Source organism: Centrocercus urophasianus, unplaced genomic scaffold, assembly GCF_019232065.1.
Source record: "Centrocercus urophasianus isolate 14NV4802_14NV808 unplaced genomic scaffold, USGS_Curo_1.0 seq_17, whole genome shotgun sequence".
NCBI classification, from domain to species: Eukaryota; Metazoa; Chordata; class Aves; order Galliformes; family Phasianidae; genus Centrocercus; species Centrocercus urophasianus.
The window spans coordinates 14,942,925-14,969,271 of record NW_024884722.1 but is presented as its reverse complement, the minus strand read 5'-3'; the positions used below and the strand labels follow the sequence as shown (position 1 = coordinate 14,969,271).

Below are 26,347 nucleotides of genomic sequence, written 5' to 3'. Positions count from 1 at the left end.
AAATCAAAATATTTGTATTTGCTTCTAAAACTTTTACTTTCTTTTGAAGTAGAATGCCTTTTTTCTTTTCCCCAGTAAATACTGAAAATCTTTCCCAATTGCATTTTAGAAGTGAGAAAAGAATTCCAATAACAGTATATATCACTGCTTACTTTTTTAACTACAGAAGTCATAAAAAAATGCATCTTTTTAAAATAACTATTTTTCACATGACAAGTAAACATTTATTTATTCTTTATTTATAAATTAGTAGGCATTATATCCACATAATTCAAGGTGGAACTAAAACAATAATTCACATGCTGATAATAAAGCTTTATAATCTCATCTGCTGAAACCCTTTTGTATGTAGACAGTTATCTAACTGTACAATCAGGGGCTTTTTTTTTTCTGGTAGTCTACAAGAGCAGAAAACTTCTGAAGATGCACATTTTCACTGTAAAGTTGATCTCAGTAAAAACAAAGAGTAAAGACAGTACAGATCTGCTCTTGATATAGATTCACTATGACTTTATTAAAATTAATAACATTTTTGCCAACTGGAAATGTACTCCCATAAAATTTAATTCTACTGAGTACTTACTTTGACTATTTTACATTCACCAAGTTTGCTGCCATATTTCATTTTCTTCCAGTACAAGCGAAGAGTTCAATCCATTGGATTACATTGTGCAGATCTTACTGAGGCAAAGCAGTGAGGTCAAGATGATTTTACTTTCTGGAATGCTTTTTTTTTTTTTTTCTTTTGGCCTCCTCTGGTATATAATGCTATAGCACGATAACCTAGTCAAACTGGGATAGTATAGACACTGATATCCAAAACGAGTCACTGTTCAGACTTCAAATAATTATCTGGTAATGACAGATAAATGAGATTTTTCACGTTTACTTCTTGCAGAGGTTTCCAAACCAGCCCCAGTACTTACAGAGTTCCCTGTACAACAGAGGAGAATTTCCTGACATTTACGTCTGAAATGGGCAACATTATATAAAACTGGGTTGACAGCAGAGTTGGCAAATGTGAATAGGACTATCCAGAAGAAAACTGATGGCAAAATATTTAAATCTTGTTTGTAGTTCTGGACTAAAATAAAAAAAATAATTACGATAATTGGGCTCCACATGATGAAGAAGGAGATCATCAACACAATGAGGGCTCGAAATAGTTTGTAGTCTTGCTGGGAAACACGAATCTGATGGTTTTCTGAGTAGGCCAATCCAGCATTTAAACTTCTTCTTGATGCTTTTGTAATCTGCAGTAAAACAGAAGAAAGTAACATTTACTGACACCTATAGAAAAATTCTTAATACATTTTACAGGTGCCAAAATAGATCTCGGTACACGATGTTTCTATTTTTAAAAGTGACCACAAAAAAGGCATTGCAGAATTCCATGTTTACTTTTGTTAATGGTTCCATTTCAACATTTTTACTTTACTAGCAAGGTTTTCTTCCTCACAGCTGTGAATTCACATCAGTATTATTGAAGCCGGGAGTTCTCTGCCTGGCTCTTCACAAGCCATAAAATTTCAGCATAAAATAGAGCCTTAATTACTCATGAAATCCCATTAACTTCAATTTATGACTTCATTTGCTCTATCTAAATAAATCCATTGATCTTTCCATAAATGCAAACTGGAACATAGCTAGCAATCCTGTTGATGCACAAGAACGAACAAAATCTAATTGTATGATTGCTATGCTGGTATTATAAGGTAGGTATTAGAAGCAGCATGAATCATAAATCATAGTATATTTTAAATTTGAATGGGATTTTAAGTTTTGTCAAAACTCTTAGTTTTTCAGTCATTAATCAGAATTGCATTCTGTGAATTACTCTGAATTCCTACAGCTTCTTTCATCACTATGAAAGTCTCTCTGTGTCTTGTAAACTTATTGACTGATGTAATAGACCAGCGTATGGCTAGTTTGGGGACTATACTATTCATGGGTGCATCTCATCTGTCATTAGATAGAATGTTGAATCTTGAGGGCTTGCAGAAAACTTTAAATCCAGAACTCCGATCTCAGTGTCTTCACTGATGTTTGCACAGCAGATTTAAAGTCTGATGGATCTGTGTATCTGTTGCAAACTAAATAAAATTGAAATATTTTGAAAAATATACTAAATAACTGAGGTGCCCTTTTACATTCTGCATGGGTAAAGAAGGGGTGTTTCCAAAAAGTTGGATTAATTTGGTGTTTAAGTAGGAATTCAAAAGCATGAGAACCTTGTTTCTGCTTGTATGTGTGATATATGCCATTACCAGTAACTTAAATGCTAATACTAACACTTAATAGTTTCCTTGTTTAGTTAAAGATGATAATGGTTATAGACTTTGAGAAAACTGTTAGTCTTACTGCAGTTTTCTGACATTCTCACAGAGATTGATGGCCTACAATAAGTATTTAAGATTCTGGACTTCTGGCAAAATTATCAACAGAATGTAGGTGTATAGATCAAAACCTGTGATAGAAAAATGGGCTTCTCAGTAGTTGTTAGTCCTGAGAAGGAGACAGTCTCACGAGCTGCTTCTGTAGGCAGAGGATTCTGATGTTTTAAATATGTAAAACTATTGCAGCTTGATCATATCCTGCAGTATCTACTTGAAATCCAGAAATCAGGCTAACTCTGAAGGATTCAGTACAAGACTTATGAGCAAACACTGTCTGCCTTCGTAAGGACATGCTTTGTGTAAAATACTACTAACTGATACTCACTTTGACTGTAAGAGTGCAGACTTTTAAACATTTATCCAAAAAGTGGAAAGAAACAAGTTGAATGCCCTCCTTGACTTCCAGTTTTCAAAACAACTAAAGAATCTCTTCAACCAACAGGCCTTGTATCTGTCCTATGAAAATATCCCTCATATTTCCTGATGGAGCTGCACAGGCTAGAACTAAGAATGCAAGAATCACTAGGACTGCATTTTAATGAAATGTTCAATTGAAGTGGGGTGATAGTGATAAGTTTTGGATCCCTCTCTGGTGTGCTTAGCATAATGAATCTTGATAACTACAGTGGGCACCTGGACTCTGAAGACCAGAAACTTAAAGGTCATGTATATACAAATAATGTCCTGCCAGCACTAATTTCTTTACTGGTTCTTGCCTCTTCTCTAAATCCACATGGGTTGAGTCTTGCCTGAGAGAAGAAACACTGCAAAAACAATTCAGTTAACAAATTGTGCCTTCTAATCTGTCATTTGTGGAAGTATTGCAAAAAATTAATGTTCAGATTCCGATTAACTTCAGTTACCTTTGGAGAGTACATTTCTCATCAAATTAGAGGTCTTATCTTTGTAGTCAATCATCATCATTGGTGCTGTCTTATCTGAATACAAAAATGCTTTGAAGTGCTTGCAGTAACTCAGCATCATACTGTGTGTAGTTATCATAGAGTGTTCTCACAAAGTTAGAGTGAATCTGTTCTTGGGAATGACTCAGGGATTAAGATATTCTCCAGCTGAGTTCTGGTTGCTTCCTGAATAGCTGTGTGAGAGAGAAGATCCAATTATAACATATGGGAACCTGCTATAGGCCTCATTCCTTTTTCAGTTCAGGAGGAATGGTAACACAATTTAGCATCTGTGTTATCAAGTTGGAAAAGAAGTGCAAGCATAGCAGCATGGGACTGATTTGTAATCTAGTATCTGAATACATGTTTGGGCCTCTAGCTCCCTATATACCACTGTATTTTCTAAATCTACCAGCTTAATCTCAAGTCTGCAAGAACACCGTTCTTGTCCTGGTCTCTGACCTGGGACTGTGGCATTTCATGGTATGCAGGTTTTTTTGCAATTCTTTCAACAGACTCAGAATCTCCACTGAGTTACTGTATGCTCTTCTCCTACAGCTAGTATGAGGTTGCACAAGGCAAGTACTTTGCTTCATTAGAATATGTTTGCCTGATGCATTTACCTCAAGATTGTTATGAGGTCAGAGCATAGGGAAACGAAGAGATTATGATTTTGACTATGAGCCCGATCAATAACAATACATGCAGAGCCTGGAGCGTAGGTCATAGGTTCATGGTAACATCTACATCTAGCTCTGCCTCATTTACTCACAGCCCCTGGTGCTCACCATTTCACCAATTAATTCCTTGCTCAATAATCTGTGTATTCTACAGTTTCTTTCAAAAACCTAAAATGTTCCTTATAAATAATACGTTTAGTTGCATAATAGAGGAACCAGTAATATTGTTACTAAAAAAAAACCAGGCATTCCAGCACTTAGTTTCAAGTTTTCTAATTCTTTTCCCACTTAGCTTTTTGAAGAGGAAGGGGTATGAAAAACGTTTTTTTTAAGGAATTTGGGTATCTAGAATATACACTGTGATGCCTGGTGTCTTGGCCTTATATTTCAACACCTACTCAGAAAGAGCATGGAGGCAGAGTACTTAGTTTACAGTCTTCGTCTGCAAAGTCAGAAGCTGTGGAGATGTAAGAGTACTCTAATAAAACCTGTGAGCTACAGACATATGCAGAAAGCAGAAAATCAGTAGATCTAAAATGGGAAGAATTTTTATTTCTAGTCCTGCTTTTCTTTGCTTTCCTACAACTCTCTTGTGAGTCCCTATGGTTTAAGCTTAAGGAATGCAAGATCCATTTTTATATTATTTCTTACACTAAAGTCTTTTAGCATTTAAAAGTTTGACAGTCTTTAAATATGAATAACACATAAATGGATACGAGTATTAAATACTATATATAAATGAAGGACAAACTTTATATTGGTCTTCTGGTAATGTGATGTTCAAGTATGTGCCTAGTTGAAAAGTACAGACTGTTACTTACAGGTTGAAATGCCTTTTTTTTAATCACATGCTCTTCTACTTGAGCAAATAATGCACATACTCTTTAGGTGTATTTATATACAGTGATGATACATTGATGCCTAATGAATTACTGTTTATTTGTTCTATAGCAAAATTTTAAAAATACCTGTAAGATTTTGGAATAACTGATGATAATGATTAATCCTGGTATTAAAAAAACAACAACAGCATAGGTCACATCCCAGACTATTTCTCCTGCATGGCTGGGCCAATCCAAGGTACAAATATGAATCTCCTGTTTGCAAAGGAAAAAGAAGAAAATGAACATTCTACAGTTGTTTTTCCTATTATGTTCTATTTATCTCTCTGTGTGACCAAGGAAAAATTGATTGCAACCTAAATAGAATCTGTGAAAACTTCCCATTCAAGCAAAGCTGTCGATTACTGTATTACTTTATATTTTTAAAAGCCCACATGTGTACAGATAGATAAGTTAGATGAATTGTCCACAATCTTACTACTACCGTAAATTCCATATCATATGCTAACAGCAACTTTAAGATAGAAACATATGGACTTAATAATGTATTTGAGTGTCACGTTGGATATACTTTTGCATGCATTTCAAAATACCAGAATGAAAAACCTATGCATGGCCACTTTGTACAGAGGCAAGCACATGTGCTGGATGGCCGTCCAGCTTTCACCCTTACCTCACCAGTGACACTGGGCAGCTGCACCACAGTGAAGAAGCAGCAGAGCGGCAAGGTGACAATAGCGGCAAAGCCCCAGATGAAGAGGGTAGCAGCCAGCAGCTTGCGGCGGCGGAAGGCAGTGTGGTGCAGCCGAGCAATGCTGATGACCCTCTCCAGGCTGACGGCTGAGAGAGAGACAATGACAACGGTGCCACTGAGGGTCATCACAAAGAAGAGCATGTGGCAGATGACATCGCCCAGCACCCAGGTCTCGGTCCAGCGCACAATGCCAATGAACGGGATGGCGGAGATGAAGAGCAGGTCGGCACAGAAGAGGTTGAGGACGAGGTAGTTGGCAGCACACAGCCGTTGCTGCCGCCACACCAGCAGGCAGATGCCCCAGATGTTGCCCACTAAGGCCAGCAGGAAGACGGAGCCCAGCGCAACCGACTCGCCGACACGCAGGGCCGTCACGTTGCCACCCCTGAAGTCTGAGAAGAATGGGAAGTAAGTCTTGTTCTCCCCTGGTGTGCACTCAGCCCCGACCATGAGGGTGGCTGGGGAGCATCAGAGTGCTGCTGTAGGCAGCGGCACCATCCCTTGGGGAAGGGCTGCACTGCCAACCAACACGGTGGCACGTGGGGTGCTCTGACACAAGGCCGGGGGGCTGGCTGCCATCCCCCTCCTCTTCTTCCTTCTTTCTCTGCTGCTGAGGGCTTGGCTGTGCCAGCCGTACAGTTTATGGCCCTCATAGTGCAGTGCGACAAGGAAGTGGGAGGGTAAACACAGCACAACTCACACAAAGGTGAGGCTGCGTGCATGAGGAGGCAGTGACAGGCTGGGTGTGAGTGGGGCCTCCTGACACCTCCCCAGGGAGGGCTTGGGGCTGAGCGGTGGCACCTCCATGTCAAAGGAACCTGGGCCTGACCACTTTCCTCATGACAGCTCTGCTTTCAGACAGGCCCTTTAGGTGCCAAGTGGGCTGGGGAGGTCTTGCAGGCTGCTCCAAGATGCTCCCTTCTGCTAAAAGACATGCACAAAAACACAGGGTGAAACAGAAGCCCCAGGAGGGGCTTTCAAGGAGGAATGGCTGTGCAAGCTTGTCTTGGGAGGCAGGAAAACAAGCTCTGTCCTATGGTGAAAGAAGAGGGATTTATTGATTTCCTCATGTCTTGGCAGGGACCTTTGAAATGTGGTCTTGTGTACTGCTTGTATAAACTGTAGTCCCATGTGGAGGGGAGATGTCACCATAGTGGTTTTTGGAATTCTTACACTAGGTTGACTAGAGTCCTACCTGTTCTCCATGTTATGAGTTCTGGCAAAGAAACCTTGTTAATCTAGACATAAGTAGAAAATACAATCTTTTCTCGGGATATTAACTTCTGAGAACAGTTGCTCAAATGCTAGAGGTGGCCTTCCTGCTTACACTCTGGGCTGAGACTGAAGCACATAAATGGTCAAAATCAAGCAGATAATGCCTCGTAAAAGAAGATAAAATGTTTTAAGGAACTGTGTAAACAGTTGTATAACTTCAGACAGCTCTAGATGAGTGTTTTATTCACTGCCAATGTAAGTGCTTAATGTGTCTGTTACAGGCTTTGGCATATGGAGCTATACCTTTTGATTTTCCTATCAACTGTTATTCTAAGTGAAAGTTGTTCCAAGCCGATGTATCAGCACAGCTCTGTAAGGAGACATTGCTTTTGCAGTGTTCTGGATGTGATCTCTGCAATGAACCCGTTACTTAATGGCATTAGTGGGGATTCCAGAACCCTGGCCACAATTTATATTGGTTCTGCCATGGGCTGATCCTGTAAAATATGTAGCAAATCTTTAAAAACAGCAGATACCTTCCTGGTATCCTACCAGGCCTGGGACTTTATACAACCTGACAAGCTAGTCCCAAAATTGTGGGTGAATAGCAATAGCAGTGATGTGGCCAGTTCTGAATAGGAACTGGGATGTGGGAAAGAGCCATTGTTTAGAAGCTTGTGCCTGTGCAAAAGCTTGGAAGGCATTAAAGGAATATGTAGTGAGCAGCTGACAAACAGTAGCACAGATTAATGAAAATGATGAGTAAAATCTTCAGCCCCTTTGGTATCAGTGAAAAATTAAATCAGAACCTGATCTTATCAATTCAGGGTAAAGTGAACACATTTGAAACAGAATGGGGGAAAGAAAATAGGGAGCAAAACACCCAAAGCAGCATTATTGAAGAAGTTAAGATGTACTCCATCAGAAAGGAAAAGAATGCAATAAATGAACCAAACGTTTGAAAATGGACGATACTGAGAATTATCAGGACATATCCTTGATCTTTAGCAAGGGTTACCTTTAGCTTTGGTCCTTAGATGTGAACAAGAGCTCTCTTTGGTATAAACCAGTTGTTACTCAGGAGTACCAAAGCAAAACGTTACTTTCAGAATGCCATCAGTGAATGAGTTTCACACTGCTGTCTGCAGAAAATACTATACAAGGTACAAGGGGACTGCAGAGGTATTTTAAAAAACCCAGCATATTATAATGGGGTGTTATCAAATGAATTGGAGTTCCTTGTACAAAAAAAAAAAAAAAAAAGACTGATTATTCATGTCTAATGGATCCATTTACCTAAAATAATACATTTCCCTCCATGAATTACAAAAGCTATGTTTGCCATTGAATAGCTACAATCATAGCAACCATCACAACGTGAAATCTGAGGAAGGGAGGAATTGTAACCTCAATATACCTACTCTTGCAGTACTGTAATAGGTGGGTGCTGTGTGCAGTATATAGTCCATGCATGCTTATGAACAGGAAGTGATTAGCAAAATGCTTGGAAACCTGTTACAATGTATCATTTTTTCAACTTAATTTACATTCAGAAGCAATGAAACACAGAGACAACTCCAATCTCACAGTTCTAGACTGAATGAAAGTAGCTGGGATCTCTGAGGAGCTAGTTAACTAGCCTCAGGAGTTAAATCTCATGTTTCTTTTTTTTAATTTATTTTTCTGGTCCTGATTAACAGCTCTAGTCTTTCCTTCTCTGTGGCAAGTAAGTGCTATGTTACCTGATATCATAAGCCAAGCTCGGTTTTTCAGATTGTTCCCCTGACAACCATGAACTGTCATGACAGATGGGGGTAGTTCAGCTTATTTATTTCTTGTGCATAAGAAATACTCCCATGGAGAGGGACATTCCGAGCTAGGCAATGTTGGAGATGGTCTTTTTTTTTTCCATTTGGACGTGACCATGGAAAGGTTTTTGCCTTAATAATTTCTTAATAATCTCTTGTATGTAAATTGTTGTTTAGATCTTTGGGCAGTATTTCCATGCACCCATGTCACAAGTAAATAACATTCACTTTTGTAATGGGTGTGTTGTATATTTACTGTTTGCTGAGTGATATAAGTTTGTTGCGTTAGAAATATTGACTCTTTGTCTTCACAACAGAAGTTTCAAGCTGGCAGGTGACTCAAGCTATGTCTATATAATAAGAGTTTCAGCGTTAGGTTTCAACGCAGATTAGCTTTCTATTTTCAATTTTTTCTTTCATATACGGTTCTTGTAGCTCTTCTGCTTGTAGACTTGAGTTGTTCTGTTTCTGTGCTTGGAAGAAGCTATGCCACTCTAGTATTTGTTTCAGATACAAACCTGCTTTTAGCTATTCTGCTTTTTAGAGAGTTTTCTAGCTGCTCACTCACAGTATGTTTTCACATCAGTGAGCTGAAGCATTTACACCAATGTCCAAGTGACTATTCTAAATTTGTAGGGCAAATATGAATGCCCGTGTTTGTATTCATGTAGTAGAAAGCTCACCCACTCCAGAGTTCATGGGAAATAGCAGATGTTTTACGAATCTGTGTGACTGTATCAAATACTGACTCTTTAGTTTCTTTTGGGAAGCCTTATTTTCCTGTGGTCACTGTCCCTCAGAAAAAGGCTGGGAGCTGGATCAGGTTTTTTGTCAACAGCACGACCAGAAATTTTTGTCAAGTTATCTTATGGCATGTAGTAAAGGAGGCATTTCTCTGTAAGCTAAGTGCGTATGTAAGTATGGAATCCACATAAGGGTGAGTTCTTCACACAGTCGTAATCTCTGTTATGCTACACTCTACGCAGAGCTTCACAAGGGTGACTCAGCTCCAGCTGGGCTCTCCTGACTAAATGTAGTTTCCTGTAAGTTTAAGATACTGTGTTACTTTTACACATCTTGAACCTGGATTTCAGGAGTTCCTTGCCCTTACCAAGGAACTGAGACCAGAGCTAGATGTATATAGAGTATTGTAGTCTGATATTGAAGCGCCACTGAACTTAGCAGCACTGCTCTTCTCCTGCCAGCCCTGCCCCAGCTCTCTGATATTAATTTTCAGTTATGCTTAAAGTTACTTACATTCCTGCTGATGAGATTTAATGGAGATCCACCAAAGAATAGACTATATTGTTCCTCTAGAGAACTTATAAACAAAAATTGTCATCAACCTGTCTTCTTCATGAGATGTATTCAGATCTTCTTTGAATACATCTGTGCACTGGATTGCACACAATCATGTCATAATTTTCTCTCATATTCCATAGACAGTAACTAGAGAATGCTCTTATTTACAGACTGGCTTGCTTTCTTTCCATTATATCTTAGAAGTGACTTGATGAGATGAGCAGAGATTCTTCAGGTCATAATCAGGATAAAAACTTTCATTTTGAAATTCAGGCATTTCTGAAATAATAGGCTACAGAGTAACTCCCTGCAACCAAAAAGTGCTGTCCTTCTTGAAGAGGTTTGTGCTCAGCTAGCACAGATGAGAGAAACAGAAAAGCCATTCTTGCACCACCAGTGAGAGAAAGTACAGATAACTCCTTTAAGTCATGATGTAAAAGCCACTGACTTCCCAAGTGTAATGCTAAATCATATTAATTATTTCCCCCACTGCTCTCATGTTTTTTGTTATCTGTGGCTGGTTGGGGTCCGATTACATTAGAATTTAAAATGAGATAATTAAAGAGAAGCAGCATACAGCCTCTCGTAAGCCATGTCCAGACACATGGACACTTAAATTAGGCTGTATAGTTTTCCATCTAATTGAATGAGATAATACTGACCAGATCATACTTGTTACATTAATAAAACTTGAACTTTTGCTAATGCAGTGTGCTTGCTCACTACTTTGGAGAAGATCAGAGAAATTAAACCTGGCTGCACTTCTGTCAGGAAGCAAGCTGGTACTGATAAAGTCCCAGACTTCTTTATTTGAAGGATGTTCTAAGGCACTTCGTCTCGCTCTCTCATTTTGAGACTTCTCACTCAGCTTGAAATACTTAGGCTACCATTTGGCTAGAAGGGCAGCAGAAATGAACTCAGGTCTTTGGAATGGATGGATGGATTAGACATTTTATGTCACTGTTCCTGTGGAGATTTTACAGCCTCAGTAAGTAGTGTTTCACTGCTTATGTATCCCAACCACCAGAACGATTTTCCTTACGTCAGTTTCTTGAAGTACAGTAATTGAAATTAGTTGTGGTATTCCAGCTAAAACACTCATCATTATCACGTAGAAATATGTGTAATACATATAACAGTTTGTTTATTCATTATGTAAAACTATACAATCTTGCAAGTAGGATAATGTATCACACTCCATTTCTGCAACTTTCCTGAGAATTTGATAAACTGTCATACCACTGATTTTGCTTTTAGATAGTTGATCATTTGTACTTGTAATAGCTACTGTATTCATCCTGTTTCAGCTCATTAGTCTTAAGAAACTGAAAATTAATGATGTTCTCTGAAGAGCTCTTAGTTCCTACCTTGGATTATCTCAGACTTCGTGCACACAGTGCTGCAGCATTATGCGCTTCATTTTTGAAAATCCAAAGTAGTTTTGGAATCAAGTAGATTAGCCTGGAATTGCCTAAATTACATCCCTTATTTAATCATTTTATGTTTTCACAGGAGTGCAAGGGAAACCTAGGAGAGAAATCTGGAGAGCTACTAACATATGGGAACTGTGTCTGGCTCTTAAAGCCTGAGATTTTCAGGTCTCAGAGATGAGATACATCACCTATCCTTATACTCAACATCCACTTGATGCTGCTTGTCAGAGATACTGTAAGTTCCAATCATGTAAGTTAGAGCAGAGATCCACCTTTAGCTGCATTTATGTTCTAGTAGCTATGAATTATTGATACTTAAATAATATAGCTTTTCAACTACTTGTGCTACCTGTGGTATAGGCTAGAGGAAATAATTACATTTCCCTGCATTAAGAAACTAGCATTTGAGACTAAAGTTCATAGCATTTTTTTTTTCTCCTCTCCACAATAAGGAAAACTGCAAGTATATGGTATGACTCCAAGTATCAGCTCTTGATGGTCTTTTTTTTTTTCTTTTTCCAAGAATTGAAGTTAGGTTGATTTTCTCTAAATTCATATGGCTTTTCTTCTTCCTTGTTAGGTATCATGCTTTTCTTTTATTTCCTCTGAGTCTTAAAATCCCTCCTACCTTCCATAGGCCTCAAACATCATAGCATGTGGATGATCTCAGGGAAGTCCTCCACTGTTCTTGTCTGGTAGATTCATAACTGCTCAACCTTGTGTTGTGTCTTGAAAATAGCCCAAACGGACCTCACCTGTGACAGTGGTTCTTTTGAATACCTGGAGACTTTCAACAAGACCATTCCTTACTGCAGGGAACAGATCAACTGGGCTACCAAATTGTCACGTTTTTCAAATTAGAGGAAAGAAAAGATTTAGAACTGCTACAAGTAGTGCTGTATGCACTGTAGTTTGTATTATAAGACAGTGTATCTTTCTTGTATGATATAATTTTTATCATCTTTACAATGAAACCAACTGCTACTGTAATCTTAACTGTTCAAGCACATACAAGATGTGGAAACTAATAGGTTGAGTGGCAGTTTAAAATAGAACTGCTATATTTTCATTACTTGTAATCTCTCTCCTTCATCTGCTTTGTCACAGAGATATCACGAGGGTGGCACTATTCCCCATAATCTTGTTTTGAGGACACCATGCCATTCATGGTAACATTAGCTGCCAGACAGAGGCATCCAGTTCTCTAAATATTTGTGGGGCTCAGCATGATTCTTTTACAGCATAAAAGGCACTATGCCTTCCTGCCATAATACATTTGTGTGGTTAAAGTGGTTTATAATATAGCTCGCCTAAACATCTGTGAAACAGCTGTTGGCACAGCAAATAACTGCACAAGATTACCAAGATCAGGACTGAGAAATAAAATTGCATGAGCAAATAAGTGATGAAGAGTTGACTGAATGGTTCACTGGATACAATCTCATATTAAGTTGAGTAAGAGCTATCTTTCAGTTGCAGTTACTTCATTAGGAGTTGTCCTTGTATAAAAAAAAAAAAAAGACATTTGCTAGGCTCAGTATAGCTTTCATTCCAATCACACTTAACACATTGAAAGCACTTAATTCAGTTTCTATGTACAAAGAACCATATATGTGAAAGCCAGGATTTATTAATATGCTGTATTAATCCATAAGCTTTCCTAGACTGACATCTTCATATGATGCAGATTTCACAGAGTTTTTTCAATGTTGAAATACAATTGTGTTAAAATTCACTTACTTGAAATAGACGTAAGAACAGACTGCTGAAATACCAAAAGTGTTTGAGATACCAGCACTTTTTTTTTTTTTTTTCTTTTTTTGAATTCTTGCCTTAATTATTAAACTTACAGCTAAGTCCTAGCAGTAAGACAAGCATTAGGTAGAAACCCACCTTTTGTAGATGTAAAAAGAGAGAAAAGCAGCAGAACTTTTACAGGACCTGTTTACATTCAGAAAAAAAAAAAACAAACTTCAGTCTTTGAATCTTTCTTCACTTCCAGTGACCACAGGAGAGAGACAGTGATATGACCTGCATGCTTTATGAAAGAGCAAGAGTGCCCTTCTATGGTTGGTAGTAATAACAAATTGGTGATTGTGCATTCAAAGTAAGACTTTCCACACTCAAGAATTTCATTTTGCTACTTTTCAAACAATATCAATGCTGTACGAATGTATCATTACACTCTCATGTTGCACCAACGTAAGTGCAACATAAGATAGGTTATTATATATAGACCTAAGCATGTTAAAATCCAGAGGAGGTGTTGGAATAACAAAGCACTTTAAAAAATATCAGGCTATCAACTTTATTGGAATCCCCTCTATTTAGTATTAAATAACTGAGCAGCTAATGAGCTGCAGTCTTTCGTTCCTCCTTGGTAGCATCAGCTTTAATGAGAAAGCATTTTAAGCTAATTTAAGAAAGTCTAAATTATTGCAGAGAAGACCTGCAGCAGGCAAACTTATTTCATCTATAATACATAAAAGATCAGAATTTATTGCAGAAACCATGCTGAATATACAGCTGGGAATGGAGTACCAGCTGATTAATATGTTATTAAAAGACACCTAACCTAAAATTCTAAAATAGTTCAATAAGTGATTAAGGTCATTAGGTTGAAATGAAAAGCATGGTTATCCCAAATTTAGAAGATGTGAAGAGAATTTCCATCATGACAAAAACTTTAGGGTTCTGAAGCACAGTTTGCTTGCCAAATTGTCAGAGACAAAGATTAGCCTGACGGTCAGTGAAATTGAGAAGTGGTGACATAATTGTTGTCTTTCTTTAAGTATTAGCTTTTAACAACAATATGATGCAATATTACAATAGTAACTGGAAACAACTTTGAAAATACCCCTATATTTAAAAATAATGGTTAACCATTCAAGAGTAGGGAGAACTTTATGGGTCAGATGCACAAAGTAACACTGGCTAGCAATTCAAAACAGTACACCAGGGACAGATTTATCTTACAGTCTGTGTGCAGGTAATTTGCTGGTCTCAGCAAACCATAGAATTGTAGGAGAAGTTCATTTTTTTAGTTTTTGCCTTCCAAGTAGTCCTTAATTTAATCATTCTCATGATAACAATGACTTAGACTTCACTACAGGTAAAATGAGGAAAATACTCACAACAAACCCAGGTCTACAGTAGATTGAGAGAATTGTGCTGTAATCACAAAACAATAACACTCCATTTTCTGTCAGTTTCAAAACTGGATATGTCAAGTATTAATCCAACACAGTAGGTGCATTTTTACTGCTCTCATTTTTAATAGTGCAAAAAAAAAAAAAAAAAAATCAGTAGTTTGCTCTATGAAAATAGCCCTAATTCTACAGATATTTCCATTTGCAAGCAAAAATACAATGACTATTTCCACAAGAGTCAAGTGGAAAATTTGATGCCAAATTACTGTTTTCATCGAACAGAAATAGAAAGTCCTTCATTTAGCCTTCAAAGAAAAGTTTTACAAAAATATTTTGCCTTTTTAAACAGTATACTGGCAGTGCATAAAGAGCAAATAAGTCCATTTGGAGCTTAAGCTGTACAGAAATCAATATGCGCTAGTAATTCTCTGTGCTTGCTTGTTGGATACTGCGCTTTACATCTGGGACACTCCAGGAAACTTTCATCAAGGAGATTTGAATGTTTCTGGGAAGGACTATCATATGCTGCAATCTTCTCTTCAAATGCAGCTTGCAAATCTTCTTGTGGTTCCACATGTCCAGACTCCTGGAGCTTCTGAAAAAGGAAAAGGTTTAGTGAAGAACTGGGGCATGCTTGAATGAGGTTCTGATCATATAGATGTAGGAAAAAAAGATTTGGTGGCACAAATTACATGTTACATACAGCACTAAGGACATAATTTTGAAGATGGCTAAATGCAGTTATGCTATTGCATTAATAGCAAGGGGCAATATGGGCCTGTTGAATAATTTTCATATGATATTTGAATTAGATTGCAGGTAGCTTTTCTGCAGGCTACTTAACACAGGCTTTCTACAACATCTCATTAAGTACAGACAGATAAGATAGAGCACATCAATTACATTATAGCAGTATTTAATGTATACTCTTAGTTTGAAGTAGCTCTTCTCCTTCATGAACCACTGAAGGAAAACATGAGTCCTGTCACTTTAAACACTGTGCAGCAGTATCAGTATTTCATAAGGTATAACAAAAAAGCCATGGCGGAAGCTATGACAGCAAGCTTCAAACTCACACATTATCATTGCTGATCTGCAGCTACTTGGCCATCTTACAATTTTCATACACATTCTAATTAAAAAGCCAAATTTCTGCACCCTAAATACTGAACAATGGAACATGACTTGCAGAAGTGTTAGTACTGCACACAGATCTTAATGCATTTTTGTCTACCTATGTAGGGTTGGAGGGTTGTGTATTCTTGTGTATTCTTGAGGGAGAAGAAGCCTGACAGAAGGGAAGAATGAAGGAAATAAAGAACACTGACTGAAGCTTTCTTACAGCAGGACCACCAGCCTCATGAAAATCAAACATTGAAGACCGTATTTATTTTAGAAATTCCTTTGAAAGTTCTAAAAACATGCCATATATGTATTAGGGAATTCAACATGATTTACAATTACACCTACACTTAGGAAATTCCTCCTTTTTGCAAAGAATTCTTATCCAACAATCTTTCTAGCCATTCATAAAGTATCCCCCCCTTAATCGAATGCACCAATCCACACTACACAGGATGCTGCCTCTGCCTGATTTCCTTCCTAAACTCCTTAATTTTCCCTTCTCCACCTGACACTATGAACTACAGTCTCTATGCATGAAGCTTTCTCTTTATGGACAACAGGACCCAACAGCAATCCATCCAACTTCTCAGCACAGGGAAACTGAACACTGCAGCCCTGCAGAAGTTTCAGTTGCTCCTGCAGCTGGATTTTCTAGTGGCCTCTGCTGGCAGTAGCAGCAACTATGAGACAGAATTCCTCTGATCTGCAACTTGTTAGTGGCTGTAGGATTTATCTTTTCTGTAAGCAGCAAGGCAGCCTCAAACCTGATCTAATGAAGGATACAGGCATGTAATTTTTTTCTTCTGAACCTCACTTAAGTCCAGAACTGCAGACTCAACAATTCTATTCAGCTATCACAATTTTGCAAGACCCTTAACAGAGTTCCAGGAACACCAACAGTCAAAATACATTTATGCTGAAGACTGAGGCAGTTCTGGATACAACAGAGCAAACAGATTAGTGGATTGCTTGATGTTTAATCTTTCCTTTTGAATTTCTGTTGAAACCAGTGGTTGAATCTAGGTGGCTTTCTTTGGGATTATATAAGTAGCAAGCAGAACATGGCCCGCAGACAATACTAACATCCCTTTTAATCTTAGGAGTTAAACAGATCTTTCTGAAAATGGATGAATATTGTAATCCATCCATTCCATGTAAGAGATACAGGATAGGGTGTGGGGAGAGGGATTCAGCTGTAAGAGTTGTGCCTTGTTGACCAGCAGCAAGTTTAAGTAGAAGCATACTACACTCCTGTTTCTGTACAACAGGCAAGACTAGAGATACATTGTGACAAAACAATTATGTTCTCTATTGAGGCACCTGACTATTCTGCACCTCCTTCTGCAGTATCACTTCTCTGTAACAGAATTTGTATTTAACTAGCTAATGTAGGGTTCTGCATCATTGGACTGCATAGTTAATGGATGTGAGCAACTACAGTGAATGCCTGATGACATGAACAGAAGACTCACTACATCCTGGGTGAGAAGTTGTTCATTTATGCAAAATTCCTGCAAGTTACTCAGTACATACCAGAGGTTCAAGACGAGTTATTTGCTCCCTAGCCTTGAACAATTCCTTAAAGATTTTGTTTAACTGATGCTTCAAGTTCTGGCGGTCAAGCTTCTCATTCTCCAAGTCTGCAGTGCATATTTGAATCTTGCAACCCCACAAAGGGAAAAGATGTAAAAGTAGAATTATCAAGAATGCGGTGGAAGGAGGGCGATTTTCCCTTTTTATGTATTTCAAACAAGCTTTACTTATAATCATATCCTAAAATACATTAAAATCATCTGTTGCTTTCATTTCAGTGGAATATGCTCAATTAATAATTAGAGGTAGAGTTAAAAGTTACTTTGATTGGAGGATATTTCATCTGTCTCACACTCCTAAACTGAAGATTTTCTGGAAAAGCATATAGTGGAAGTTTACCCCCAGAAATGCCAGTTTCTACTCCATGATCTTTGTTGTAGCAATCTGAAAGGAAACTATGGGCAACACTATACCACAGCTTAGCAAACATACAACATTTTGTCTCAAGGATTTAAGTGAGATCTCTTAAAACTTCCTTGAAAAAACAGAGAGCAGATGGCAATGCAGTTATTTGCACATTACAAGTTTCAATGAGCTGATTGGTTTTAGGATGTTTCCCAGACTTAATTTGAGGCTGTGCAGTATTTATTTGAAATAATGATTGTGCAGAAAGTAGCATTAGTTGCAGCCTCTTACAGATTTCCTCCAGAAAACACAAGAATTTTTAGAAGCACAGAGGGATCACCCAGAGATGCATATTAGTATCTATTATTACTTTAATATACTACTTATTCTTAAGTTTGAAGTATAATATGCACATAGACTTTCTAAAACAATTTAAGTATCAAATTCTTGAAAAAAAATCAAGTCACATCCAAACATGTAACTGCATACCTGCTGTTCCAACAAAGCTATCCTAGTGTGTTCCTCCTGCTGCTTGAGCAATGATTTACGAAGAAGTTGTACCTACAAGGCAGAAAAACAAGCAATTTCCATGCACAGTAAGTTTAAGAAAAAATTCCCAAGGAGGAATGGAACTAAACTTTTGTATTCCAGTGCCAGCAGAAAACACATGCCTATTTTACAGCAGCCAAACAGGATTCAAATACCTCTCTTTCCTTGGGGAAAACCCCAGGAAAATGTTATTACGGTACAGAGTAGGGAAGAATGTAGATTGATATTTTACTGAATAAAAAAATAAAGAGGAATAAAAACCAACTGAACTTTCCCAGGTGATTGGCTGAACAGAAAAATACATGTATAAAAAAGCCTATGTAACACGACATGCTACTGTTTTTAATAAGCAGTTTAGCTTACTTTAAATAGAACTGAAAAGTTAGAAAATACTCAACTATAAGGCATTAACTAAATGCATTTATAAGATATCCTCCATTTACAGGACATACCAAACTTTTAAAATGAATGCTTTTGTTCTGTTGAAAAATTACGAAGTAACAGTTTACTATTAACCATTAATAACCACTATCTTGCATCTAGAGAGCTAGTCTGATATTCTAGTTTTAGCCTAGATCAATGCCTATTGATTTACATCTTACTTCAAGTTTCAGCTCAATTGACCACCAAGTACAAAGTGTATCTTATTTGGATGACCTGAGTATAGTCCATAAAGAAGAACTTGCCAGGTTCTCTTCATCTAAGAGATGGCCATGATCTCATGTCCAGAAGAAAGTTCTATGTAGCACCACAATGCTGACAGGAATACTTTGTTTTAATTTGCCCACTGTAGTTGTCCACACAGGGAATCCTTGTGACAACTCCAAACAAAACGTAAGCACTGAATTATTTTTAACATTAACATACAGCATAAGCTGTTTTCCCAACTCTGCTCAGCTAGATAGGTAGTGAAAAATAATTGGGCTAAAGAAAAAAGAAGAGTCAAGAACTTCACATAATGGCTTAAATAACGTTGTTCATAAGTTACTCTCTGGGAAACAGGCAAGCCCTGCAAACAGTTAGAAAATGATAGAAAAGCAGCAGGTGAGGCAACAGCACAAGCCATGCATAACAAACAGCTTGCCTCACAGGCAACTTCCTGGGCTCTGTAATGAGTTACAGAACTCTTGTCATTGGTTTCTAATATAGTTGTCTCCAAGACAGCAATAGTTGAAGTTCCATTGCATCCCTTATCTACACATTGCTTTTCAGTAGCAAGATGCACTTGATAATGTTTTATCCCGGGCATAATACAGAAAACCAAGGATGGGATCTGAGTGGGGGAAAAGGAAAAAAAAACTGGTGTAGGCTGCAGCAGTCAGTTGGAGACACTATCCAGGGAGATGTGTCTGTTTATCCAGTAAATGTTAGACTACAGCTAATAGTAAATACCAGTTATATTCCACTTTGGACCACAAAATAGAACATATTAAACTTGATTTTTTTTACATTTTTTGTTCTCATTCACCAATAATCTTGAGGATGAAGCTTAATTAAAACCTATGATTCATTCTCTTGCTTCATTTTGTGCCCCTACAGTACTACTGAAGTAAGCAAACTCATGCTTAAATGAGGAAGTTTCACAAAACCAGATCATTGAACCAGTATGAAAGGATTCAGTTTTAACCACAAGGAGGATATGAGTATAGGTGAACACAAATAGCGCTTATCAGACCAAGTGACAGTCTGTTCTGATGAAGTATGGCTTTCCAGCTGTCTTGATTCTTTGCTAATGATCTTCAGTTTTTAATTTGCTTACCTGAGATGAGAGATCTTCAGACTTTTTCTTTTCCTCTCGTAGCTGTAATTTAATACTTTCATTTTCTTGTTTTAGTATCTGTATTTTCTCTCTTTTAATTTTGTTTTCGTTTTCTTGATCCTTCATTTCAACAATAGGTTGTGACTGCAGTAAGGCATTTAAGCTCATTATTTCTTGTTGTCTTTCTTCATACTTCTTTTTGAACTCATTAAGTTCACATTTCAACTGGGTTACAGTGCATCTTTCAGCTTCAAGATCATTCTTTGCATTTTCTAAGAGCTGATCATAATGTTTTTGCTTTTCTTGTAGATATCCTCAATGAGATAAGGAGAGAATACACAAAAACACCTCAGAAGCAGAGCACCAAACTCTTGATAGCATTTTGAAGCACACTGATGACATTTTAGCATATTACACAGGCTAGATCATCACCAAACTAAATTAAAACAGCTTTATAAATGTCAAAGCAGTAACTATCCTTCTTTAAGGATAGTTACTGGAAAATAGCAGCTTGGCTTCCATGTAGTGCTACAGCCACTTCCTTCACTAACTGTTATAGCAACATTACAGCATTTGTCCTGACTACACGAGCTGTATGGTCCCACTAATAGTTCTCATGCAGCATCATGCATTATACTGAAACATCAGAACAGAGATCAAAAGACATTAGAATCTCATGTTTCAATTTACACTCCTTAGTCAAGGTTCCATCATTACTTTCTCCCTAGAGACACCCTGAGGGGGGGGGGGGGGGGGTGTCTTTATAAGTTCTGCTCTATCACCACACAGAAATGGAATATCTGTTGTCTTCAAGTTGTACATGATCACTTCTACATTGCTTTTAAAGGAAAAAGAAGTAGGTTTTTTTGATGAAGAATGTCTGTTTCTTAGCTAACGACCTTTGCTTAAATCACTGTTCAAATAGTTCACGCTTCTCGACCCAAGAAAAAACTAACTAGGAAAAAGTGCTCCATAGAAATTCATAATATAAAGTACACCTAGAAGCAGAATAAAGAATGCTGTCATTCACAGTCCCTTATGATTTCTGGTACTCAAGTTCTTGTCTTGTGTACTTCTCCTGTTGAAGATTTCCCTCATGTTCTTCAAAATGAAACTTACTAGGGAAAGTTTCTTCCTTGAATGCTCAACACCCCCCACCTGATGCTAAGCCTTAAATTTATTAGCAATACTCCTTTACAGGGCAATGAGCTCTTCAGAGAGATGTCAACATTTTCCTTGGAAAAAACAAACATTTTCAATTCATATAGCTAGCTTTTTAATCTTTGATTTCTACTGCTCTCTATTTGCTTGAAGAGGAACATTTACTCTGTGTTTCTTGGCTGCTTTCATGACAAAGCTTTGACCATAGTAACTCTGATTACTTCATCTGGTGAGCTACTACAGGCTGCCCTCCCTCCCATACACTGTTCATAGACTCTTAAAGATTTAAAAAGTAACATTTCACAGTTCTCTGTAAGGTTACCAGCAGCAACATAGAAACAAAGCCACTGCATATTAATTACAAAGTGGTAATTACCCATAGAACTATCCTCACCTGGAGTAATAACGTGCCTATTTCATATATTTACCTTGCAGATCAGCTGCAGTATGAAACTGATAATTTGATGTGAAAAGGAAGCCAACTGCTTCTGGCTCTTCTGTTCAAAATTAATTTTATCCTACAAGCTGGTCAAGCATGACTCAAGTCAATCTGAATACATGCTACAGAGAAGGTGCTTAATGAGGAACTCCACAACATGGAAGTAAGCTAGAGGTAACCAGACCCATTATCTCAAAACATTTTGGACAAGTGTCAAAACCTATCACAGATGCCAACTGTTCTTTATTCATCTGAACAGATCATGTCAGGCTTGAGTCATTTTTATAATATTTATTTTGAAAGAAACAGACTGATACACACCTAGCCAGTAAATTCTTAATGCTTTCTTTATGGAGGCTGTGTACTTTGAAGGATGGGAGATATGTATATATTTGCCTCAACACTTTTAGCAAGCAGAAAGGTGGCCAATAAACTGTCAAAGCTTTTAAAAAAAATGTTTAGTGAAGTAAATAGGAAAAAGAGGAAATGATCAGGTAACACAACTAAAAAACAGGAAACAAAGAAATTCAGAAGTTCTACAAATAAAGCAAATATTATGAAGAAAGTCAATGATCACTGCTTTTATAGGAAATGTATTTTACAGATAATTATGGTTTGGGTCATTCATGGAAAAAAAAAATCAATACCTTCTGCATTAGATTCTTTGGGTTGTTGCTGACTAACAGTTTCCAATCTCTGTTCAAGTTCCAAGATCCTTCCCAGCAGTCCCCTGACATATGCTTCACGTTGCTGGTCATACAGTAACCACTGCTGGTTTTTCTCAAGAGCCTTTGTGGAAAAAAAAAAAATAAAGCCTCTACTACTTCACCAGATTTGTAAGTATTATTCACCTTGTTTCTTAACAAAAGAGGAAAAACTACATGTTTTACATTTGTATAAAGAAAGGAAAAACTACATGTTTTACATTTGTATAAATAAAAGCTACTTAGTTTTCCTGCAAACTGCATTAATCTTTTCTGCATAATTAATAAAACCTTTCTTGGTGTTATTGAGCATAAGTTAAAAAAGCAGCAATATTAAATTCTGATTGGCTTGTTTACTGGAAAAGGGATATCACTGAAAAATTTAATGAATTAACCTTTCGTTTGGTCAAATACAGTGGAATAAGCTAACACTACAGCTTACAGTCTGATGTCAGATATCTTCTTAGCAGCTTTATCTGATAGTATCCTCTACCATACCCTCTGAGGTCCCATTCTAACCAAAAATATATATGGTGATCATTTACATTCTTATACATAATACATGATTTTACATATAATGTTGTATAGGAGAACTTACATCTTTTAGCTGTTTTTCAACTTCACTAAGATTAGTTGGAGATCCAGGGCAGTTTATTACTGTTTCCTACAGACAAAGAGCAATCAATTAGCATTCTTTAAAATAGAAGAGCATATCTAGTTCTGTATAACTATTAAGCCCAGGGTTAGCATAAGAGCAGTTTAAAATTTAAGATGCATTTATCTGACACTTGAATTAAAAAAGAAAATCTATGTTCTATTTTAAGAAGGAGCTAGATTACATGGCAAAACATTACATAGATTTTTTTTTAAAGTCTCCTGGAAAATATAGGACATATCTCAATTTAGTTCACTGAATAACAGTTACATTAAAACATTTCATAAAAACACCACTTTTGGTTGAACTTCTGTCTTGAGAGATCTGAAGGGTACAGGAAAGCTTCTGAAGAACTCAAATATCTACAGTTTTTACTTAAAAAACAAAATGTAAATTTTTTCTATTTTCATATCATCATTATAGCAGTTTGACAATAAAACAGACCTATGGGAGTTCTTGGGTGAAGCCAGAGAACTTAAATATCTTTGAGATAACCATAGGATTATAAACATTTGGAAAAGGATGTCTGCTCAGAACCATAAGGACATATGAGTTTCCCAAGGTCCGATCCACAGCAGAGCACTTAAAGTATGAGTTTCACAGTTCTTCAGCCCCATGTAGAACTGAGAATCTGTTAAACATTTAAACTTCTTCATAATATGTTGTTTATTCACTGTACAACAGAAAGCTTTTCAAAGTTGTGTAGATAAGCCAGAAGGAACTTGTAAGGACACAAATAGAGATTAGAAAAATGTAGTTGGATTTAGCTAAAGTATTCCTGTTTTTGCAGAATATGATTTAGAACAAGTTTCATGACTGAAAAATACAAGAGATTTTAAAGCCGGACACAATTATTAAAGCTCAGTTCTTTCTAATAGGATTTAGATTCACCACAACTGTTCAGATTCTTATTTCTGTAAATATTAGAACTTGTGCACCAGTGAAAACTGCACCACTTCAAGTTCTCATACAGCTGTTCTTTCCACTTCAGAGTACACCTGCTGCTTGTGCATCACCTATCAGTTTTAAGAAACACTACTCAATTCGCTCTCAACTTTCCCAAAACATTCAAAAGAAAGTCTAAGAACATTTTTGTCCTCTACTAATATATCTAATCTGGCAATCAGAATCCAATTTATAACAGCGCAAAATGCCTTCCCTCAGGCTTCTTTTATGACCAGTTGCAAACAAGTTATTTTAAAATAAGAGTGTAATTTTCTAGCATTAGAAAAAAGCCTGCTGAACACTTACCTCACTGCTGAGGTAAGTAGCAATTACTCTTTAATTCTCCTATTCTGTACCTCGGATTGAAAGATACACTTCCTGCTTAAAACTCCTTAACTAAGAACTGAAAACTCAGTACAGAAAGGAAGTGGTCATCCTTCAAAATCAAGCTACAGGATTCTTTACTTTTTTTTTTAATGACCTATTATCTTGGTATGCCACTAAACCTTTCTGCAGAGTCAGAATATTATGTGTATTAGAATATTATGTGCTCTGCCACTGAACTGTAACTTTGTGCTGCCTGTAGGATACTATGCTAAATACAATAAGGAAAGTCCACACAAAGCAACTTACTGTTCAGAGTTGCAGTCCTGCTATTGCTGTGCTACAAATCCATGCAGTGATTACTAGACAAATAAATCCATTGACAGGGACAGCATAAAAGCCATGCTGAATGAATGCAAGTTTAAAATTTTCTCCAAAACTCTTCAGTGCTTTGGAATTAGGCACAATACCACTAGATGTAATGTGTTTATTTCCCAAAATACATATTTGTATTCCACTGAATAGTGTAGTATTATAATTGAAAATGAACAGATTAAATAAGCCACCAACTTAACATATTTGTTAAAAGCTGAATTTCTAGAAATTGCTCAACTCCATTATATAGCTTGGAGAGCTAGCACCATCTACAGGTTGCAAGCTGAAAGAGACTTGAAAGGAGCTGCTTTCAAGTACTGAATCCCATGTGCCCCCTACTGAGACAATACTGAATTTTCTATAGAGCATTGTAATAGGTGAAAAAACAGCCAGAGCAAACAAAATGCATTCGTAAAAGTAGCAAAGTGCCTGACACCACAGCTATTAACGAGTTTAAATGAAAAATTACTCTATCTTCTGTTACACTGAAGTATTTTTCATGCATTATGCCATGTTAACCAAGAATAAATGAAGATTTATAAGAGTAGAAAGGAGAAAGGTATTCTCTCCATTTACCCTCAGTTAAACAGGTGCAGAGTTTAGCATTCCTTTAAGGCCCCATGCCTATTCCTGCTCCTTCCCACTCTGATTACTCATTGAGCACACAAATCCATGAAGGCTACACTGTCTGCTAAAGCAATAGCAGGTGAATCCATACCATACCACCAGTCACACCTGCCTGCACAAGAGCAGGAAAAGAGGTCATGGCAGCACAGAATTCTTCCCAGCTGTGCTACCAGAAGTTGTACTTCCTGACTGTTTATTTAGTGTTCAGTCTGGATGCCACCTGCTGTGTTGTATGCTGAAATCTTATATGAAGACTTGTAAGATTAAAAATTGCATTTTATAACAAATAAAGGTGCTCAATGGGTTAAAATTGCAAGTCTAACCTGTAAACAATTACTATATTTCTTTAATGCTTACCTGGGATGCCTGCGAACTACCAGTTCTGTTTTCAATCTCAGAACATTTCACAGTAATAGTGGATAAGTTACATTTTAATTGGTTCATTTCTTCTGACAGAGAACTAAGTAACAGTTCTCTCCTTTCTGCTTCCTTCATTTTTTCTTCTAGTTGACTGTGTAATAAGGAGACTTCACTGTTCTTGTTTTTGGACTTAAGTCTGTCTCTTAGGTTTTGGATTTCTTTGTCCTTCTCTCCAAGAAGATGGTTGTATTTTTCTTTTTCTTTTTCAAGACAAAGAATTTTCTGAATGAAACAAAAAATTGACACAGAGGAGTAAACATCTGTATATAGAGCAATAACATTAGCAAATGCACAGCAGTTTAAGATATTCACTTTGAAACATTCTCCTCACCTTTAGTTACCTGAGAATATTACTATTTTAGTAAAACAGACAATGCTACAGCAACCACCTGAAATATTTCAAATGATTGTAAGTCTATAGCAGGTGAATCAAGAAAATAATGCAGAGAACTACATTTCACAGACTTGGTAAGCAGCTTTGCTTACAAATACAAATCACTATGGTGTATGAGCCTTAGAGAATAAATATTGTAAGCACTCTTGAGCATTTCCAATTCAAAAAGAGAAGTTAATACTTCTCTTAACATCAGTAAGATATTTAGCAGTTTTTGAGGAGCAATTGAACTTTTTATATAAGTTAAGGCAACAATTACTCAACCTACAAGAGCCTAATAGAGCTTTCAGGAGAAAAATTCTATTTTTTTTTTCATAAGTTACCTAGCATTTTAGTTTAAAGATCTAGTAAAGAACATTTTGCTTCCCCCCCCCCCCCCCGACACTGACTTTTAGGTAGGTTTCTAGCACAGTAAATTCTTGAATAGCATTAGAATTTTGAGATACCTCAG

At 37.1% G+C, this 26,347-nt stretch overlaps 2 protein-coding genes across 2 annotated transcripts in view; both read right to left on the bottom strand.

Annotated features, from left to right (window-relative positions):
• Positions 1-217: 217 nt before the first annotated feature.
• Positions 218-6,100, bottom strand: FFAR4 (free fatty acid receptor 4). The gene is made up of 3 exons (XM_042817941.1): positions 5,494-6,100; positions 4,947-5,075; positions 218-1,253 (listed from the first exon to the last, which is right to left on the bottom strand). Exons 1-3 carry the CDS (start codon positions 6,022-6,024, stop codon positions 849-851), a joined length of 1,065 nt encoding a protein of 354 aa, XP_042673875.1. The 5' UTR covers positions 6,025-6,100; the 3' UTR covers positions 218-848.
• Positions 6,101-13,148: 7,048 nt separating this feature from the next.
• Positions 13,149-26,347, bottom strand: part of CEP55 (centrosomal protein 55) — a 14,337-nt gene continuing 1,138 nt past the window's right edge. The window contains exons 2-8 of the mRNA XM_042817939.1: positions 25,440-25,724; positions 22,755-22,820; positions 22,100-22,241; positions 19,853-20,166; positions 18,034-18,105; positions 17,140-17,265; positions 13,149-15,076 (exon numbers count right to left, since the gene is read on the bottom strand). Coding sequence (XP_042673873.1) covers positions 14,873-15,076; positions 17,140-17,265; positions 18,034-18,105; positions 19,853-20,166; positions 22,100-22,241; positions 22,755-22,820; positions 25,440-25,724 — 1,209 coding nt within the window. The 3' untranslated portion in view covers positions 13,149-14,872. The remainder of the gene's footprint in view (positions 15,077-17,139; positions 17,266-18,033; positions 18,106-19,852; positions 20,167-22,099; positions 22,242-22,754; positions 22,821-25,439; positions 25,725-26,347) is intronic.

Excerpts from the sequence above, each read along its gene's own strand:
- FFAR4 (XM_042817941.1), bottom strand. The coding sequence starts at position 6,024 with ATGGTCGGGGCTGAGTGCACACCAGGGGAGAACAAGACTTACTTCCCA. Across the intron at positions 5,076-5,493 it reads TGCCCAGTGTCACTGGTGAG|GAGATTCATATTTGTACCTT; the intron begins GTAAGGGTGAAA and ends CTTTGCAAACAG. Across the intron at positions 1,254-4,946 it reads GTTATTCCAAAATCTTACAG|ATTACAAAAGCATCAAGAAG; the intron begins GTATTTTTAAAA and ends GTTTTACTGCAG.